The sequence below is a fragment of the Nothobranchius furzeri genome, chromosome 17 (genome assembly GCF_043380555.1).
Source record: "Nothobranchius furzeri strain GRZ-AD chromosome 17, NfurGRZ-RIMD1, whole genome shotgun sequence".
NCBI classification, from domain to species: Eukaryota; Metazoa; Chordata; class Actinopteri; order Cyprinodontiformes; family Nothobranchiidae; genus Nothobranchius; species Nothobranchius furzeri.
The window spans coordinates 31,288,949-31,305,791 of NC_091757.1; the positions used below are offsets into that span (position 1 = coordinate 31,288,949).

At 44.8% G+C, this 16,843-nt stretch overlaps 1 protein-coding gene across 2 annotated transcripts in view; it reads right to left on the bottom strand.

Annotated features, from left to right (window-relative positions):
- The window catches only part of gnb1l (guanine nucleotide binding protein (G protein), beta polypeptide 1-like), a 33,898-nt gene extending 25,949 nt beyond the window's left edge, over positions 1 to 7,949 (bottom strand). The window contains exons 1-4 of one of the 2 annotated variants that reach the window (XM_054731255.2): positions 7,853 to 7,921; positions 4,038 to 5,236; positions 2,482 to 2,651; positions 1,619 to 1,744 (exon numbers count right to left, since the gene is read on the bottom strand). In XM_054731255.2, the coding sequence (XP_054587230.2) occupies positions 1,619 to 1,744; positions 2,482 to 2,591 (236 nt within the window). In that variant the 5' untranslated portion in view covers positions 2,592 to 2,651; positions 4,038 to 5,236; positions 7,853 to 7,921. Of the gene's footprint in view, positions 1 to 1,618; positions 1,745 to 2,481; positions 2,652 to 4,037; positions 5,237 to 7,852 lie in introns of both variants that reach the window. The other variant, XM_054731254.2, reaches the window with a different exon arrangement.
- Positions 7,950 to 16,843: the final 8,894 nt, after the last annotated feature.

Consider the following 16,843-nt stretch of genomic DNA (forward strand, 5'->3'; position numbering starts at 1 on the left):
CTGGGATTTTCTGCAAGGAGTTTGCATGTTCTCCCTGTGCATGTGTGGGTTCTCTCTGGGTGCTCCGGCTTCCTCCCACAGTCCAAAAACATAACTTTCAGGTTAACTGGTCTGTCTAAATTGTTCTTAGGTGTGTGTGTGTGCTTGACTGTTTGTCCTGTGTTGCCCTGGAAATCTGTCCAGGGTGTACCCCGCCTGCTTGCCCAGACAGCTGGAGATAGGCACCCCCCGCGACCCTGCGTGGATAAGCGGGTAGAGAAAGCGGATGAATATATTGGCTTTATATTTGAGTTGACACACACTTGTATGCTCCAGACGACCAAACCCCTGCTTTTATAGAGGTGGTCACACTGGCTCTTCATCAGCCACACCACGTAAACTTATTTTTATGCATTTTCAATTTTGTCTGTTGTGTTAATAAATGTGGCATGGTTGTCTTTGTGTGTGTTTGTGCACTTGAGAACCTGGAGGACACCAGGATGTTTTTCTCATGTCTTTATGCACAAATCGCTAGAAGTGATAGAGGGCAGATTGTTTTTTTTTATCGTGAGAATCTACTGATGAGCAGAGTCTGACAGAAAATAATCCACTCATGTAGGAAGGAGAAAGGTGGTCCTGACTGTGGTGCGTTGACCACAAACACCTAAAGTAATCTTCATCCATCCATCCATCCATTTTCTGAACTCGCTTGTCCACGTAGGGTCGTGGGGAGGGGCTGGCTTCTATCTCCAGCGGTCAACGGGCAATCAGGCGGGGTAAATGGTAAATGACCTGTATTTGATATAGCGCCTTCTAGAGTCCTGGAACCCCCCAAGGTGCTTTACAACACAATCAGTCATTCACCCATTCACACACACATTCACACACTGGTGGGGATGAGCTACAATGTAGCCACAGCTGCCCTGGGGCGCACTGACAGAGACGAGGCTGCCCAGCACTGGCGCCACCGGTCCCTCCAACCACCACCAGCAGGCAACGTGGGTTAAGTGTCTTGCCCAAGGACACAACGACAGCGACAGACTGAGCGGGACTCAAACCTGCAACCTTCCGATTACTGGGCGAGCACTTAACTCCTGTGCCACCGTCGCCCTGGGGTACACCCTGGACAGAGAGCCAGTCCATCGCAGGGCAACAAAGAGACACACAGGACAAACAATTATGCACACGCACGCACGCACGCACGCACGCACACACACACACACACACACACACACACACACACACACACACACACACACACACCAAGTAATGTGTCTATGGTTACATTGTGATTTCTTAGTAAATATTCTATTTGGTGAGAGATAAACTTTATTGTATTTATCCTAGTGAATCTATAATTACACGGGTAAACTAGCAGTAGCACATCCAACGTCAAAGAAAGTAAAAAGTTATTATCAGGAGAGGGAGAATGTTTTAAGTGGTTAGCAGCAGTGTGCTAGACGATGGCCCCCTCCATGAGGCCACCAGAGCTCAGCAGAACACCGTTGTAGCTTCTTCTGGGCAGAAAAACACTTAGAGAAAAAATAAAGTTAGCAGCTGAAATAGCAGGAAATGATACAGTTAAAGAGCAGATTGTAGAAGAGCAAATGGGAGAATTGGAGCATTCAGGGGGACTCACCTGATGAGGGTGTCTGTAGACTGCAGTGTGCTGACCCAGGTGACTGAACTACCAGAATGAGCCTCCACGACCTTCTCTGCCCTCCTGCTGTTCAGGTTCCAGATGTGGATGGAACCTTTTCCAGATCTAAAAACCATTCAAGTTATTTACTGTTTATGAACAACATACAGCTTCACCTAGCACTCAGGTACGACCCAAGAAAGGTGCTCAAGGGTCGGCCAGGTGGAGGCCAGAGGTAATCTTTGGGTGGTAGACCAAATCTAAAACACATAAAGAATGTTTTATGATGTTGTCATTTAACAAACACAGCACTATGGCAGCTGGGAGGACACTTGGTGATGCGGTAGACTTCAGTTTAATACCATGCAGGTTCTTTGCACAATAAAGAAAAGAAAATGACATCAAATAATAAATGTAACAGATCGAAGCGTGTCCACCCTAACCTGAAATTCATATTCAGACACCCAGGGTTTCCCCCAGCACTTTATAGGCCTGGCGGCCCGCCAGGCTAAGCGTCACGCCCCCCTCCCCGACCCTACCGTGTCCGCTGACACGAACGGCGCAGCGAAACTAGAGCCCTCCATCAGCTGATACTGGTGAGAAACAGCAGCGGAACGTGTGCAAACCCCCCCCCCCCCCCCGACAGCCGAAGCCGCCAGGCTTAACTCATTTTCTGGGGAGAACCCTGGACACCATATTAGATAGCTAAAATAATTGATGTGATGTTTTATTGGCTAACCCCTCAGACTCTAAATAAAATATGTTGATTCCTAATATATGACACAATAAAACCATTTCATTAAATGTTGTTTTCAGAATATTAACCCCAAGTTTTAATGAGGAAAAGGCAGAGTTGGACTGACCCAGAGAACAGCAGGTGGGGGTCCTCTCCATGGCATCTAAAGTGGAGGGTGTTGAGGGCACCACCAGCTCCCCTCAGAGTGTAAATGGGATGTGGAGCAGGAAGGGACATCAGTCAATCATGAATTGATGTGAGATGCAAAGATGCTGCAAACCATCACCGTCACACACGCTGCAAAAGAAAAATCCACCTGATTAAAATGTTAAAATGTTACATGTAAGGTCCAACTAGGATTAAATAAGGGGGGGGGGGGGGGGGGGGCATTTTCTAATGAAAACCAAGAGACCAAACATCTTCTGCAGAGATGAAACATTTCATTTCAGTGGACTAACTTAACTCAGTCGGAGATAAAGAAGTCGAATTGGTGCCAGCTGAGTCCAATTATTAATACAATCTTGTTTCTGCACAAACATTTAGCAGAGGGGGTCCGAGAGGCTCCCCCCGTTTGTCTTCTGGCTTTTCTGATCCACGTGGGACACCGTTGTGTTCAACTATTTCCTCTTCCGTCAGTAGCAATAAACCCCGTGGCTTTCTCTCACTCCGTCTTCCTCCATGTGATAGCACCACTCTTACTCAGTGCATCATAAATCACGACCCCTGACAGCTTAATTACAGTAAACACACCAAGATTCAGGCTTGTCACTCCTCTTGTGATCAACAGCCATTGTCCCAGAGGCAAAGGTAACAGCTCATGCTTTTATGTCGTTTGTAGGCTGGCAAGCTGAGGAAACCAAACCAACCGCAGGTATGCTGCAAGGAAATAAGGCTCCTACATAATAAAGCTGCTCACGTGTCTTCATACGCAAGCAATCGTTGGTTATTGGCTGCTCATAACTAGAACCCTAAAAGCAAGTTTTAGTGTATTTTATTGAGAGAATTATTAAGAGAAAGTCACCAGGAAGACCAACAACACTAACTAGCTGTTTGCAACCAGAAGAACTGAAAGTCTTTGAGGCAAATGCTGCAGAATTTGATGTTTTCAGAGCTAATGCAACACACTTCAACACTATTATTATTAAACGTATAATTACAGCCTTACAGTTGAAAACTTAGTGTACCTTGTAAGAATGCTAAAACGTACACCAAATAAACAAAGTTGACTCCAAAATTTAACGACAAAGTCTTGAGAACAAATCTTGTGATATGAGTCATGCTCAGGGCATCTGATTGGTATGACTCTTGGCCAATAAAACTCCAAGTTTTAGATAAATATCTGTACACCTAACGCCACTTTTATTATGTGTGCTCATGTCATTAGCTGTGCTGTTCCTCTCGAAGCAGGGAGCTTCATTAAAATGCATCCTGAGTTGGTTTGTAAATGAACTTGCACGCACGCACACACGCACATTGTTGTCGGAGGACAATAAATATTTTGCAGAGAACCGTGCTTTGTGGTGTGCATCTCGCTGCCATTGGCCTGCGTTTACTTATCACAACCCCTGCCCCCTGCTATCAGCAGATACTGAAACTGGAGCCTGAGGCATTCAGAAGCTGCTCATTTCAGGAGGTTAGTGGTTAAATTGTCCATGTGAATCCATGAAGCAAAGAGACAGAGACCTCTGACCAGCCCGCCTGATTAAGCACACAGCCCTCCGCTGCAGTCACACAAGGACAAGGCACAGGAGCTTCTGTAGAGATCCACCAGAGAACAGAAACGTGGTGTTTTAGCTTCGTTTCACACGCACCTAAACACAAATGGTATTTTATACCTACACAAAGCATTTAACAGCTTTAGATACTTTGTTGTTTTATACATTTCTCTGTCTGTTTTACAGCAACAATTGTATAAATGTTTTTCTGGTTTCGAATGATAAAAAGCCATCAGCTTTTTCAGTTTAGCTGCTGGTCCAGTGAAAGGGTGGGTAAGACTGCATTCCTGTGGTTGTGTGTGTGACAGGAGGCTCATCCTGATAACAGGTGGATTAAGTATCTCTTATTGTCCTTTTGCAGTATGCCAGCATGAAGTTATTAGTCACGGATACAGCAGCCTGAAACTTGCTGTTCTCATTGTCTGAAAATCAGGAGCAGCAAAACACTCCACCGGTCGACGCAGCTTGCTGTCAATCAACAGCGACGGCCCAGGCCAGACGTGGAGACCGTAGTTTGCTCGAGGACTTCTAAAACCAAACTAAAATTTAAATATAATGGCCATTTTCCCCCTCCGCTGCTTCCTAGGTGGAGTGCTGCCACTCTTTTTCCCGGCGTCAGCATTTCCCAGTCCCTGGAACTACCACCTAAAACAATGGGTCTGCTGTTGTGGCTGCGAGAGAGTGGTCCACAAACCCAAACACAAACATGCAGGCGGCTCAGGAAAAGACACACAGATACAGTAAACAAACAATACGGTGGCAGGATGTCACTCAAATCTGCTCCCAGTGCTCAACGTTTGCTAGTCAGCAGCAGGAGGCAGCCGGAATGTGCCGGTCCTTTTTTCGTTTAATCTGGTAGATGCAAATATAAGTTCCTGATGCAGCTAAACAAGTGTTAAAGTTCTCCACATCAGTTTTAATTCATGTGCCTTTATGAAGTGTCTGGGCTGTAGATCACAAAAGGCCAGAACATCACTGTCAGTCACTCTTCCTACTGGGTAGTTTGTCTCTTCTTGTACAGAATGTTGTAATCAACCAGTTTAATTAAGCCCGTGTGTCACGGAGCAGGCGTAATAAATCAGGCTGACTGGTTAATATTCCAGAGCTGCATGGATACAGGAGCCAGAGGGAAGAGGTAAGCGAGGAGGACGGAGGCTCCTGCCGGCCCTGAAACAGATAAGACAGCTCTGAGTAATCTGACTCTAAATCCATGGATAAAGGCAGTTTGTCTCTTCTTGGGCCGTCTGTCCACACCTACTGGGTAATTAGGCCTAATTATGAGATAAAGGTCCGCTTCCCCTTCATGTTATTAAATAAGAGCCAGCCCCGTCCGCCAAGGATCTCTCAACACCAGCAAGGGGCTGGCGACCTTCAGATCAAACACAGCCACTATCTGTGGCCCCCAACAACCCATTCCCCTCATCTTTAGCGCCACATGCATGAGGACTGAAACGGGGAGGGGACGGGGAGTATTTGTTATGATATGGTGCATCAAAGTTGTTGGGAGTTTTGGGGGAAAAACTGAGGGAGGGATCCCTGTCCACATTCCTCGCTTAGCACTGATATCATGTGATCTGCAGCTCCCCACCTGAGTTGCCTGCTTGTCAGATTCTGCCATTCATAAATAAGAGCAGGGAGAGAGGGACCTGCTGAACACAGGGACGTATTATGGACGTTTTATAATAACCCTGCCTCACAGGAGCCTTTATGAAGGCTTGGGATCCAAAGATCCCCAGCTCCGCTATCATTCTCGTCAAAAATAAGATCTGAGCTAAAAGATGAAAACAAAACAGATTACACGTACCCCAAAAGCTCCGTTTTTAGATACGCCTTCCAATATAACGTCAAGAATTACACCTGCAACGTTATCTGGTATTTTGTCCTACAACTCTGTCCAAATCACAACTCAATCTCTAGAATCATTCTGATGTTTATGAAAGGCTTATCTGCTGTTTCAACGTCTGACCATGCAGATATTTCCACCTCGCTGGCTGGTTGGTGGTGGCCATTAGTCAGCCCTGCTGGTTTAACGTTCCCCCATTTCAAACAAGTCTCTTTGGGGAGGAAAACAAAGTGCCAAATAAAGAGTAGGGTCTTTTTAAAGGTCCAGTTAGAAACCCAGCACAGGAAGTGGCGAGAAGGACACACACCCTTTATTGTGTCTTGGTGGAGTATCTAGACTGGACAAACAGCTCAGTGGCAGATAGAGGCTGAAGTCAGACACAAGTGCACCAACACCCACTGTCAGTCACAGATCCAATGAACGGGAAGAGGTAGCATTGTTTGAATGAATGGCGTGAATGCTAAGCAGGGGCCATCGTAGATAAGAGCTCAATGCCTTGTGGGTGTCATTGAAGCAGGCACTGATGGAACACCGTGTCACTGGGTCCTGATTTAGGAGGTTCTGGCTGTGGTCAACAGGTACCAGGGGCCTTATCTGTTTGCTTTATCACCCATTTCCTCCATGAGGTCATTTACCTGGGCACTACAGCACAAAGAGACACAAGAGGGTTGACAGCTCAAGTGTCATCAAACATCAGCACACATCTTGGGTGTGATGGCCTTTGGATGTGAGGGGATTTAGCTGTCAATACGGCAAAGATGTGAACACAGATGAATGTTTATTGTGCTGTGGTCCCAAAAGAGACAAAATGCAACGAGGGATAAAAAACACGGGAAACAACAAGACTTACAGTTTGTCAAACAGATCACCCGCACTGCTCCAGCTGTCAGAGCTGTTTACAGAGTTATGAGTGACTCAATGCAGATTAAGCAAAGAAGAATGAAAAGTTTGACAGAGTTAAACTACTTAAACATACTAGAAAGGTTTCAGAGGTCAACTTGTTTGTTTCTGTCAAGTTTAACAGCATTTTGTAAGCGAGTCACATGACTGATCTGGATCTGATTCCGTCTGGTCCATAAAACAGTTTTGATACACCTGTTTACATACCGGTATATGAAATAATTTTGAACAATTATATTATTATTATTTACATTAATTTAAATATGAGCATCTTGTCTGCATGAAATTTACAGGGTTTGAAGTTTAATAATAAAATTTTAGAATCTTTATAACAGAATTTTAACCTGAGTTCCTTTAAAAATATTAATTACATAAAGTGTTTAAAAACAAAAACGTGTTTATGTTTTTATTATATTGCTACATTGCACATATGTGCGGGAAATGTAATGAGATCACAAAATACATCCACACCACAATTTAGAAAGTAGGAATTTGTTTCAATTTCCCTCTGGGATTAATAAAGTATTTTTGAATTTGAAATGAATTAAACTGTTTCTTTTACACGTCCTAAATAAATCAGCTGTCAAAACAAAACAGGAGTTATATATTTCAAATACCCTGGGGGTTTATAATAAATGTTTTTTACAGTACTAAAACGGGAACGTATCAGGAGAACGGCTGAGATGTGCCTGAGGAACATAGCCGAATCTAAAATGACCACAAATTTCAATGGAGTCTGGTGCTGTTCGTGTCACGGAGACGGTGCTTATCTCAAGGCGCTCACGGACATGTTGCGGTCAAAACTACAACCTATCTCAAGACACTGCAAACGCATTCCTAAAACACGTGCTCAGTGAACTATTAGACGAAAAGTCCAGCGAGGTCGTTTTAAATCTAGGTAACAGCAGTAGCAAGCTAACTGTGAAATACGGCTACTCCAGCAGAACAATTATTTCTACATAAAAACCGTTTTTACTCCGGTAGAAAGAACACTTTTGTGGAAAAGGAGTAAAACGCTTTAGAAAAGGGTCAAAAAATACCATTTCCGTGAGACAGCAGCGCTTCCGAAGTTACCAGGGAGTCTTTCTGAAGGACCTTTGTTTACAATAAATTAGCTGTCCATGAAATTGCCTGAACAAAAAAACTAAGAAATTTCTCTCACGCCTACTCCAGTTACAACTTTTAAAACAAATATGTTCGATTTATATAAAGGCTGTACACCGAATTATAGCCTGCATATTTTTTTCTAGTTTTATTTAAAGCAGACTGTTTACAGCAAAATTATGAACCCTGCTTTGCTTTGTGGCATCAAAGTTGCTGAAGAAAGAAGAGGAGAAAAACTAGAGCTACTTCCAAAGTCTTACAATACTAAATAGACCGGGCAGTTTTTTTCTCCTCCCTTCATTTCATTCTAATTGAGAAACAGGCAGAGAAAACAGAGGGCTTTAATCCACAGAGCACACAGGCTTCTTTCTTGGGGGTGCTGAGAGAGACCTTTATTTGTCCATTCCTATGATGGAGAAAGCGACTTTCAAGCTCTGCTAGATCTGAGCTGGAAGATTCGATGAAACCAGAGTGTTTTAAACCTCCTCTGTGGACGTGGATTAAAGTCAGCCTATCCCTTGAACTCAAGAGAAATACACCACAGAGTACAGGTAGCTAAGAGGGAGAATCAGTAAAGTATGCCATCCATCCATCCATTCATGTTCATACGCTTATCCGGAGTCGGGTCGCGGGGGCAGTAGCCTAAGGCGAGAGGCTCAGACTTCCCTCTCCCGAGCCACTTGGGCCAGCTCCTCAGGGGAACCCCAAGGCATTCCCTGGCCAGGTGAGAGACATAGTCCCTCCACCATGTCCTGCGTCTACCTTTAGGTCTCCTCCCGGTTGGACATGCCCAGAAAACCTCACCAGGGAGGTGTCCAGGAGGCATCCTGACCAGATGCCCGAGCCACCTCAACTGGCTCCTCTCAATGTGGAGGAGCAGCGGGTCTACTCCAAGCCCCTCCCGAATGACCAAGCTTCTCACCCTATCTGTAAGGGGGAGCCCAGCCACTCTTCGGAGAAAACTCATTTCGGCCACTTGTATCCGCAATCTCGTTCTTTCGGTCACTACACAAAGCTCATGACCATGGGTGAGGGTAGGAACGTAGATCGACCGGTAAATCGAGAGCTTCGCCTTCTGACTCAGCTCTCTCTTCACCACGACAGACTGGTACAATGCCCGCATCACTGCAGATGCAGCACCAATCTGCCTATCGATCTCACGCTCCAGTTTTCCCTCACTCGTGAACAAGACCCCGAGATAATTAGTCCTCCTCTTGGGGCAGGACCTCATCCCTGACCCGGAGAAGGCATTCTACCCTTTTCTGAATCAAGACCATGGTCTCAGATTTAGAGGAGCTGATTCTCATCCCAGCTGCTTTACACTCGGCTGCAAACCGCTCCAGCAAACCACTTACTGCCGGCAATGTGGACCAAGCTCTGACACCGGTCATACAGGGACCTAACAGTCCGTATCAAAGGGCCTGGTACCCCATACTCCCGGAGTACCCCCCACAGGGCCCCCGAGGGACGCGGTCAAATGCCTTCTCGAAATCCACAAAACACATGTAGACTGGTTGGGCAAATTCCCACGCACCATCCAGGATCCCCCTAAGGGTGTAGAGTTGGTCCAGTGTTCCACAGCCAGGACGAAAACCACATTGCTCCTCCTGAATCTGAGGTTCAATAATCCAATGGACCCTCCTCTCCAGAACCCCTGAATAGACCTTACCAGGAAGGCTCAGGAGTGTAATCCCCCTATAGTTGGAACACACCCTGTGGTCCCCCTTATTAAATAAGGGGACCACCACCCCGGTCTGCCAGTCCAGTGGGACTGCCCTCGACGTCCATGCGATATTGCAAGACGTGTCGGTGGGATTTAGGACGTCTTCGAAGTATTCTGCCCACTGATCAACAACTTCTTGAGTAGAGGTCAGCAGCACACCGTCCCCACTATAGATAGTGTTGATAGTGCACTGCTTTTCCCCCCTGAGGCGCCGGATGGTGGACCAGAATCTCCTCGAAGCCGTACGGAAGTCTTGCTCCATGGTCTCACTGAACTCCTCCCATGCCCGGGTTTTTGCCTTGGCGACCACCCAAGCCGCGTTCCCCTTGGACTGGAAGGAGCACTCTCCAGCACCCCCTCCAAGGTCTCCAAAACGGGTGGGTAGTCTGAACTGTAGTTTGGTACATAAGCACAGACCACAGTCAGAACCCGTCCCCCCCACACGTAGGCTGAGGGAGGCTACCCTCTCATTCACTGGGGTAAACCCCAACGTACAGGCACCAAGATGGGGGGCAACTAGTATGCCCACCCCTGCTCGGCGCCTCTCAGTGGGAGCAACTCCAGAGTGGTAGAAAGTCCAACCCCTCTCAAGAAAACTGGTTCCAGAGCCAGAATCATGTGTTGAGGTGAGTCCGACTATATCTAGTCGGAACCTCTCAACCTCACACACCATCTCAGGCTCCTTCCCCACCAGAGAGGCGACATTCCATGTGCCAAGAGCCAGCTTCTGTAGCCAAGGATCAGACCGCCAAGATCCCCGCCCTCGACTACCACCCGTCACACACTGCACCTGACCCCATGAGTGGTGAGCCCATGGGAAGGGGGACCCATGTTTCCTCTTCAGGCTGTGCCCGGCCAGGCTCTATGGGTGAAAGCCCGGCCACCAGGCGCTCGCCAACGTGTCCCACCTCCAGGCCTGGCTCCAGAGGGGGGCCCCCAGTGACCCACGTCCAGGCGAGGGAACACGGTTTCCATTTATATAATTTATCACAAGAGGTCTTCGGGCTGCTCTTTGTCTGATCCCTCACCTAGGACCTGTTTGCCATGGGTCACCCTACCAGAGGCCGAAAGCCTCAGACAACTTAGCTCCTAGGATCATTGAGACACTCAAACACCTCCACCACAGTAAGGTGGCAGCCCAGGGAGAGGTAAAGTAAGCGAAAAGTCTAAAACCTAAATAAAAATGTCACGCCTATGACCAGCATAAAAGCAGAGAATGATTTTAGTCCATTTATTGAATTTATCATCTCAGAATTATCTTCAAATTTGAGACATAATATTCTGTGATAGTTCTGATATGGGGGCACAATGAACTAACTGATGAGAAGGCTCAATAACAAACATGATCAGGGTCAGTCTTAGTCGTATCACTGCAGTAAATTAAATCTATTACTGTTAATGGAAGTGACAGGGCAGTCACCCCTCAGCAGGAGGTTTGAAAAAGTGTCTCCTGCCCTGCCCGAGCTGATAACACCTCCTACATCGTCATCAATTATTCCTGGCATCTCACCTTACTTGAGTGTAGAACAGGTGCTGGGGGCAATGCCAGGGTGCCCTCTGGAGCAGGTGCATCAGAGATGGTGACAGGATTGGGGTGCATGCTGGATACAGTGTCGCCCATCCCTGGAATCCCACTCCTGTTCCAGCCAGGGCAGGCAGGTCACTTTACAGCTCATCACCAAATTAGACAGGCTGCAGGTCATAATGGGCAGCAGACAGACCACAGAGGGACTGAAATAGATGGGAGTGCTATGAATCAGCCTGCTGGATTTACTTCACCAGACTACTCTCTCTCGTCGGGTCGGTAGAGGACTGTGAAGGGCAGAGAGCAACACAGGAGGATTAAGTAATGGTTACACAGTCTGGACACATGGAGATGTTTTATCAAGAAATGCCAAGAAGATTTTTCTTTATGGAGCATATGCGTGCACAAAGATTCAGTGTGAAAACTGCCTTTTATTGACGTAAATTTGGAAATGTTGTAGTCTGTGTATGAAGTGTTGATGTAAAACCTGTCTGCATTGCTCAACATTAATAGTGACTTCACACATTACTCATTTCGTGTGCACTAAACCACTAGCCTTTTAAACCTCACGCCAGATTAGATTATTTCATTTTTATCTAAACAAATCTGGTGTCTTAACTCTCAAAATTGTATATTGTATATTTAAAAGCGGGAGATCAAGATTGTACTCGTTTTTGAACAAATGTAAATCATGGTTACATACGATAATATTGTCCAACTCTGAGAGGTCAAAGGTCTCTCTTTGAAACTTTCCCATCAAGTCAACCATTTAGGACTGTCTTCCTGTTTGCAAGTGTTCGGTCATGACGCATGTACATCTGTAAATTAATACATTTCATAATTCAAGATGCCTCTAATGAATAATTAATTTTACATTTTAAAATAAAATACACAAAAATTCCATTATTACAATGCAAGAGGATTATAGTATGAACATGGCAGCTTAACACTCATGGGAGCGGAAAGAATCAAAGCATGCTGATTGCAGCACATTTACTCATGCATGTGTAATGCTAGGTAAAAGTGCACGAGTATCACAAAGTTATCGCTACAGAAGGTTGTGTCGGACATGCTGGTATCACCAAACCCGATGGCAACGCCTCCCTGGCTCGTGTTTTTCTTGGGCATGTCAGCAGGTGTGAATGGAGAGTTCTCAGGGAAAGCGAGGAGAGACCGGGTTGTATCGCTATGAGGAGTAGAACAAAATGCAACTTTAATGCCTCTATCAGCAGCACTGAACCGTCCTCCCCTGCAACAGCAAAGCAGGGAGGCACTCTGTGTCTGGGTTAATATGCTTATCAGTTCTTTCAGAAACTCCTTTTAATAATGAAGCTGTTTCTCATGCCCACATCCTCAAAAGCAGCAGGAAAAAGCCAAACTTCCTTTAAAATAGCTTGATCTGTGCTGATGCACCTAAATAAATAACATTTTTTACTTAACGTGTTACTGTTTTGTAGGTAATTTAGATCAGAATTATCTTAATCTGTATATTGGGGAATAACTTATTTTACACCTAGTCATGAAATTAAGTTCTGTTGCTGATGATTTTGGTAATTTAGAAAAATATTTTAAATCCTTTATTTCACATTCTCAGTCACATCAGGTGGACAAAATTGACATTTGCAGGTTGCCATAATTAACTTTTACAGCATTAAATTTTTTTACCAGGTGTTTTTAAAATTTACTAATTGATAAAGGTGATTATCAAACAGAACCTTACCAGCAGCAGCCCCCTAAACTGGCCCCGGATGTGAAAAAGGCTGGAAGAATAAAATAGTATTTCACTATTTATTTATTTATTTATTTATTTATTTATTTATTTATTTATTTATTTATTTATTTATTTATTTATCTTCAGAAAAGGACACAGTTTTCCAAAGAATAAAAGTTTTTTAACATTAACTTGCTTGTTTTTGAAGTCTGCAAGAACATATTATCATTTGATGGACTAGTGTTTAAAAGAATGGTAAACCAGCATTTTCCATGCATTAGAAATAGGAACTGATGAAAAATAAAAAAAATTACATAAAAAAACCTTTGGAGAATACAGGCAATGACACTTTTCTCATGCATTTTACTGTTTAGAAAATATCTTGACATTTCAAAAGAGCATTGTGTAAATTTAGTTGAACTCTCTTGAAATGCAGCTTTCGTGGTAAATTCTGACAAGTCGAGGCTAAAAAAAATCTGGAATTTTTTTTATATTGTTTTAAAACCCTGTTTGATTTTCAAAGCTAAATGACCAAAGTGTTTTTAAGTAAACAGAAATCAGATCAGTGTTCTGACATGGAGGTAACCGGTGTGTGTGTGCATGATCTGTCTGTTTCACAGCTATTTTAAGCTGCAGAATTTGTTTGGAAAAGCGAGCAGGCTAACCTTTTTCCCACAGCTTCAGTTTAATCTTGGGCACTTGAATAGAAACTGCACGTATGAGAGCTTGTATTTCTGACACTGCAGAGGAATCTACATTCCCTACAGCCCAAGCATGCACGCACGCACACGCGCGCACACACACACACAAACACACACACAGATAAATAAGCACCTCTGTCTTTCATCAGATGAGTGACAAACAAATGAACCCAGTCAGGCATGCAACTGTTCCTGAAGCAAGGCTACGGAGCTTCCAGACAGTGTGGAGTGTTTATGTGAGTGTCTGATTCAATGACGAGCCACCGAGCACTTTTATTGGCTAAACAGGAAAGACAGAATCAATCAGAGAGCCATCGACAGCAGCCACAGGGCGAGTTCAGTGCACTCCATCTGCATCACATAGCAAGTCCATCTCTGCAGCTCGGCCTGGTTGGGTGTACTATTACTACGTGCACGTTGTGCAGGACACGGCCATCAGCGGGAATCGCAATCTGCTGATGGCCTAGGCAGTTTCTTCCATCTCCAGCCAGATGCGTTGGCTGCAGATTTGGGAAGTCGTCATGGCAGTGGAAGGTACTTTGATTTATTTGACGTGACTCAGACTGATAACACCAGAGCCCCAGAGCAGACAGGAGAAACTGTCAGCTCGGTGTTGATGAGTTCTCTGCTCCACTCGGAAGTGAAAAGTAGTTTGTTATGTGGTAAGCATGAAAATCCATCAAGTTAAAACCTGACTTTAAAATTACTCATTAAATCTGACGTATTGTTAGAATAAACATGTTAAAGATGAACCCGAGAGAGATGAACGCAAAGACGGATACATAAATCTAAAAACATAATTAGGGTTTTTTAATCTATAAAACAAAAATGGGTAGTTTGTAGATTTCTGCTGAAATGTTTTCATCTGAATTTACTCGATATGTCAGCTGTTGTTAGCATGGCTTGGCACTCAATCAAACGGCAGTTTCATCTTTAATTTGACACGATTTAATCAGACCCCAGCTTCTTTTACTTGTAATTAGCTTGATAGTTGAGAGTTTCTCTGCCTATTCAAGTCTTTCACCCGGAGCTCAACACAAATGCCGTATCAAACAACAAGAAATTAATTTAGCAATTAATCCACATGACAGCTCATGTATGAAAAAGGTTGATTACAAAATGCTGATTGGGGTTCGGCAGTTCCAGTCTCTGTGAGTGTAAATAAAGACAAGCCAGACTTGTCTTGTTTGGATGGAGACATAAAAGCATGATTTGTTTTTGCATGCAAACAGCTGAAGTCCAAACCGACACCACTTGGCACCCATGCACACACAAACATTGTCTCTTTGTTGTATGCTGTCATCAAACATGAGCTCACTAAATCTCTGCGCCGCTTCCAGAAGTAATAAGACAGCTTCCTGTGTGGCGGGAGACCTGACTAAATGATTTAGGAGCAGAGGTTGTTGATCGGAACCGTTCCCCCAATGGCTTCTGGGGGTCTCAACCACAAGCTTCACGCACCTGGTGATAGTTGGTGGTATTGGAACTGCAGACCAAGCTAAGCCGCGACATTACGGTACATCCCATTTTCCACTCAGCAGAACCCTGCTGCAGCAGCCATGTGTACTGAGTTTAGACCATTCCTGAGGGTGTCCTGTTCTTATCAGGAGTCAGATAAGCTCATTTCACAGGCCCTCACCTCTGCCGTACTACCAAAACGACCTCCTCCCTGACAGGAGAGCTGCATCTGAAGAAGGGAGGAAAAGTGAAATATGATGACACAAACAGGTCAGCCTCGACATTCCTGATGGAGTAGCAACGCAAAACGGTCGAGTTTGGATAAAAACATCAGCGGTTGGTTGATCACTGCAGAGATGAGTTTGTTATGTTGCAACTGGAAATAATCATTTTGTTTTTTAGTCTCATATTTAGCAAAAATTCACAGGTTTACTCATCTGGGGCAGGTGGGGGGTGTCCCCATCACTTTTTTTTAAACATTAAACTCTGTTGAGATCTTCCCTGACAGCTCCTGAGCCAGAAACAAGCAGACCAAACAGTGCAGTCAGGTTTGTCCTCCATTCATCCTTCAGACATAATCCTCACCAAGGTTGAGCTCTTTCCATAGCTCCCCTGTTCACCCTCCAGTGTTTACACAAGGTATGTATCGGTTTCTCCCTCTCCTCCGTCTCCAGCTCCAACTGCACCGCTGTATACTCAGCAAGTGTGTTTTAACATGTTTGTGAGGTTCTGCTTTTCCAGCCGAGCCGCCGGAGCTCAGGACACGAGGTGACAAAGGCCCTGTGAATGTCTGACTCACAGACAACTGTCAGTGTTCAATGGGCTGGATTAAGGCGGAGCAGAGAACCGAGCGGACCCTGACATGTTGACATGATCTACTAAGTGCATTTCAAGGTGGATTTAACCTGTTTGCTCCGTTGTGCAGCGACAGAAGAGACACAATTGCTAAATGGGGCCGCGTGTTCTCGAGACAGAGGGTGAACTGTCTGTAGAGATGCCGACACCGGCTTCATTCTCCGAGTGAGCGAGGCTGTGGATCTTGAGGAGGTTCAGGGGTTTCAGAGAGCTCTCCTTAACCAAACAAACATGCTGGAATTCGTGCTATTGTTGTTGTAGAGGGCTGAGTGACAGAGCTGCAGAGCAGGGATGGCTGTCAGAGGAGACGAGCCAGGGTCAAAGTGTGACCATCAGCTCTGATGCCGCCTAATATTAACACCGAGCCATGTGACAAACCCTGGCAGATAAACATTCCTGTTTCTATGGAGATGTTAAAGGAGGAATTTGGGGAAAAATTTACTCAAACAACCAAAAATAACATCTAAGGCAAGTGATAACACACCATCTGATAATGTAGCTGACTGAGAACACAAACCCTGAGTGCTAATAGCATCTGTCCTTGTGATGTTCAGTAAGAATGTTGCACGATGATGATTTCATCCAAATGCACAAATGTTTATTTTCTCCAACTCTAAAATTTGGCATGATAGTCGGTGGCCCTCATTCAAGGAATTCTAGGTAAAAATTCATTTAGAGGCATTAAAAAATTTTGAGTGCCTCTGAATGGATGCTTTAACTGACCTTAACGGACCTATTTGGGCTGCAAGCAACAAGTTATTTACATGAGAATAAAACCACTGAGGCCAGGCATGTCCAAAGTACAGCCTGGGGACCATTTGCGGCCCTCGGAGTGATTCTGTGTGGGCCAATGCTTGCATTTCTAGAATGTTGAATTTAGTCTTCGCAGCAGGAGGTGATGTAAATAGAAAATTTCTAAGATTTTTACTAAAATGCATATTAATATATTTATTT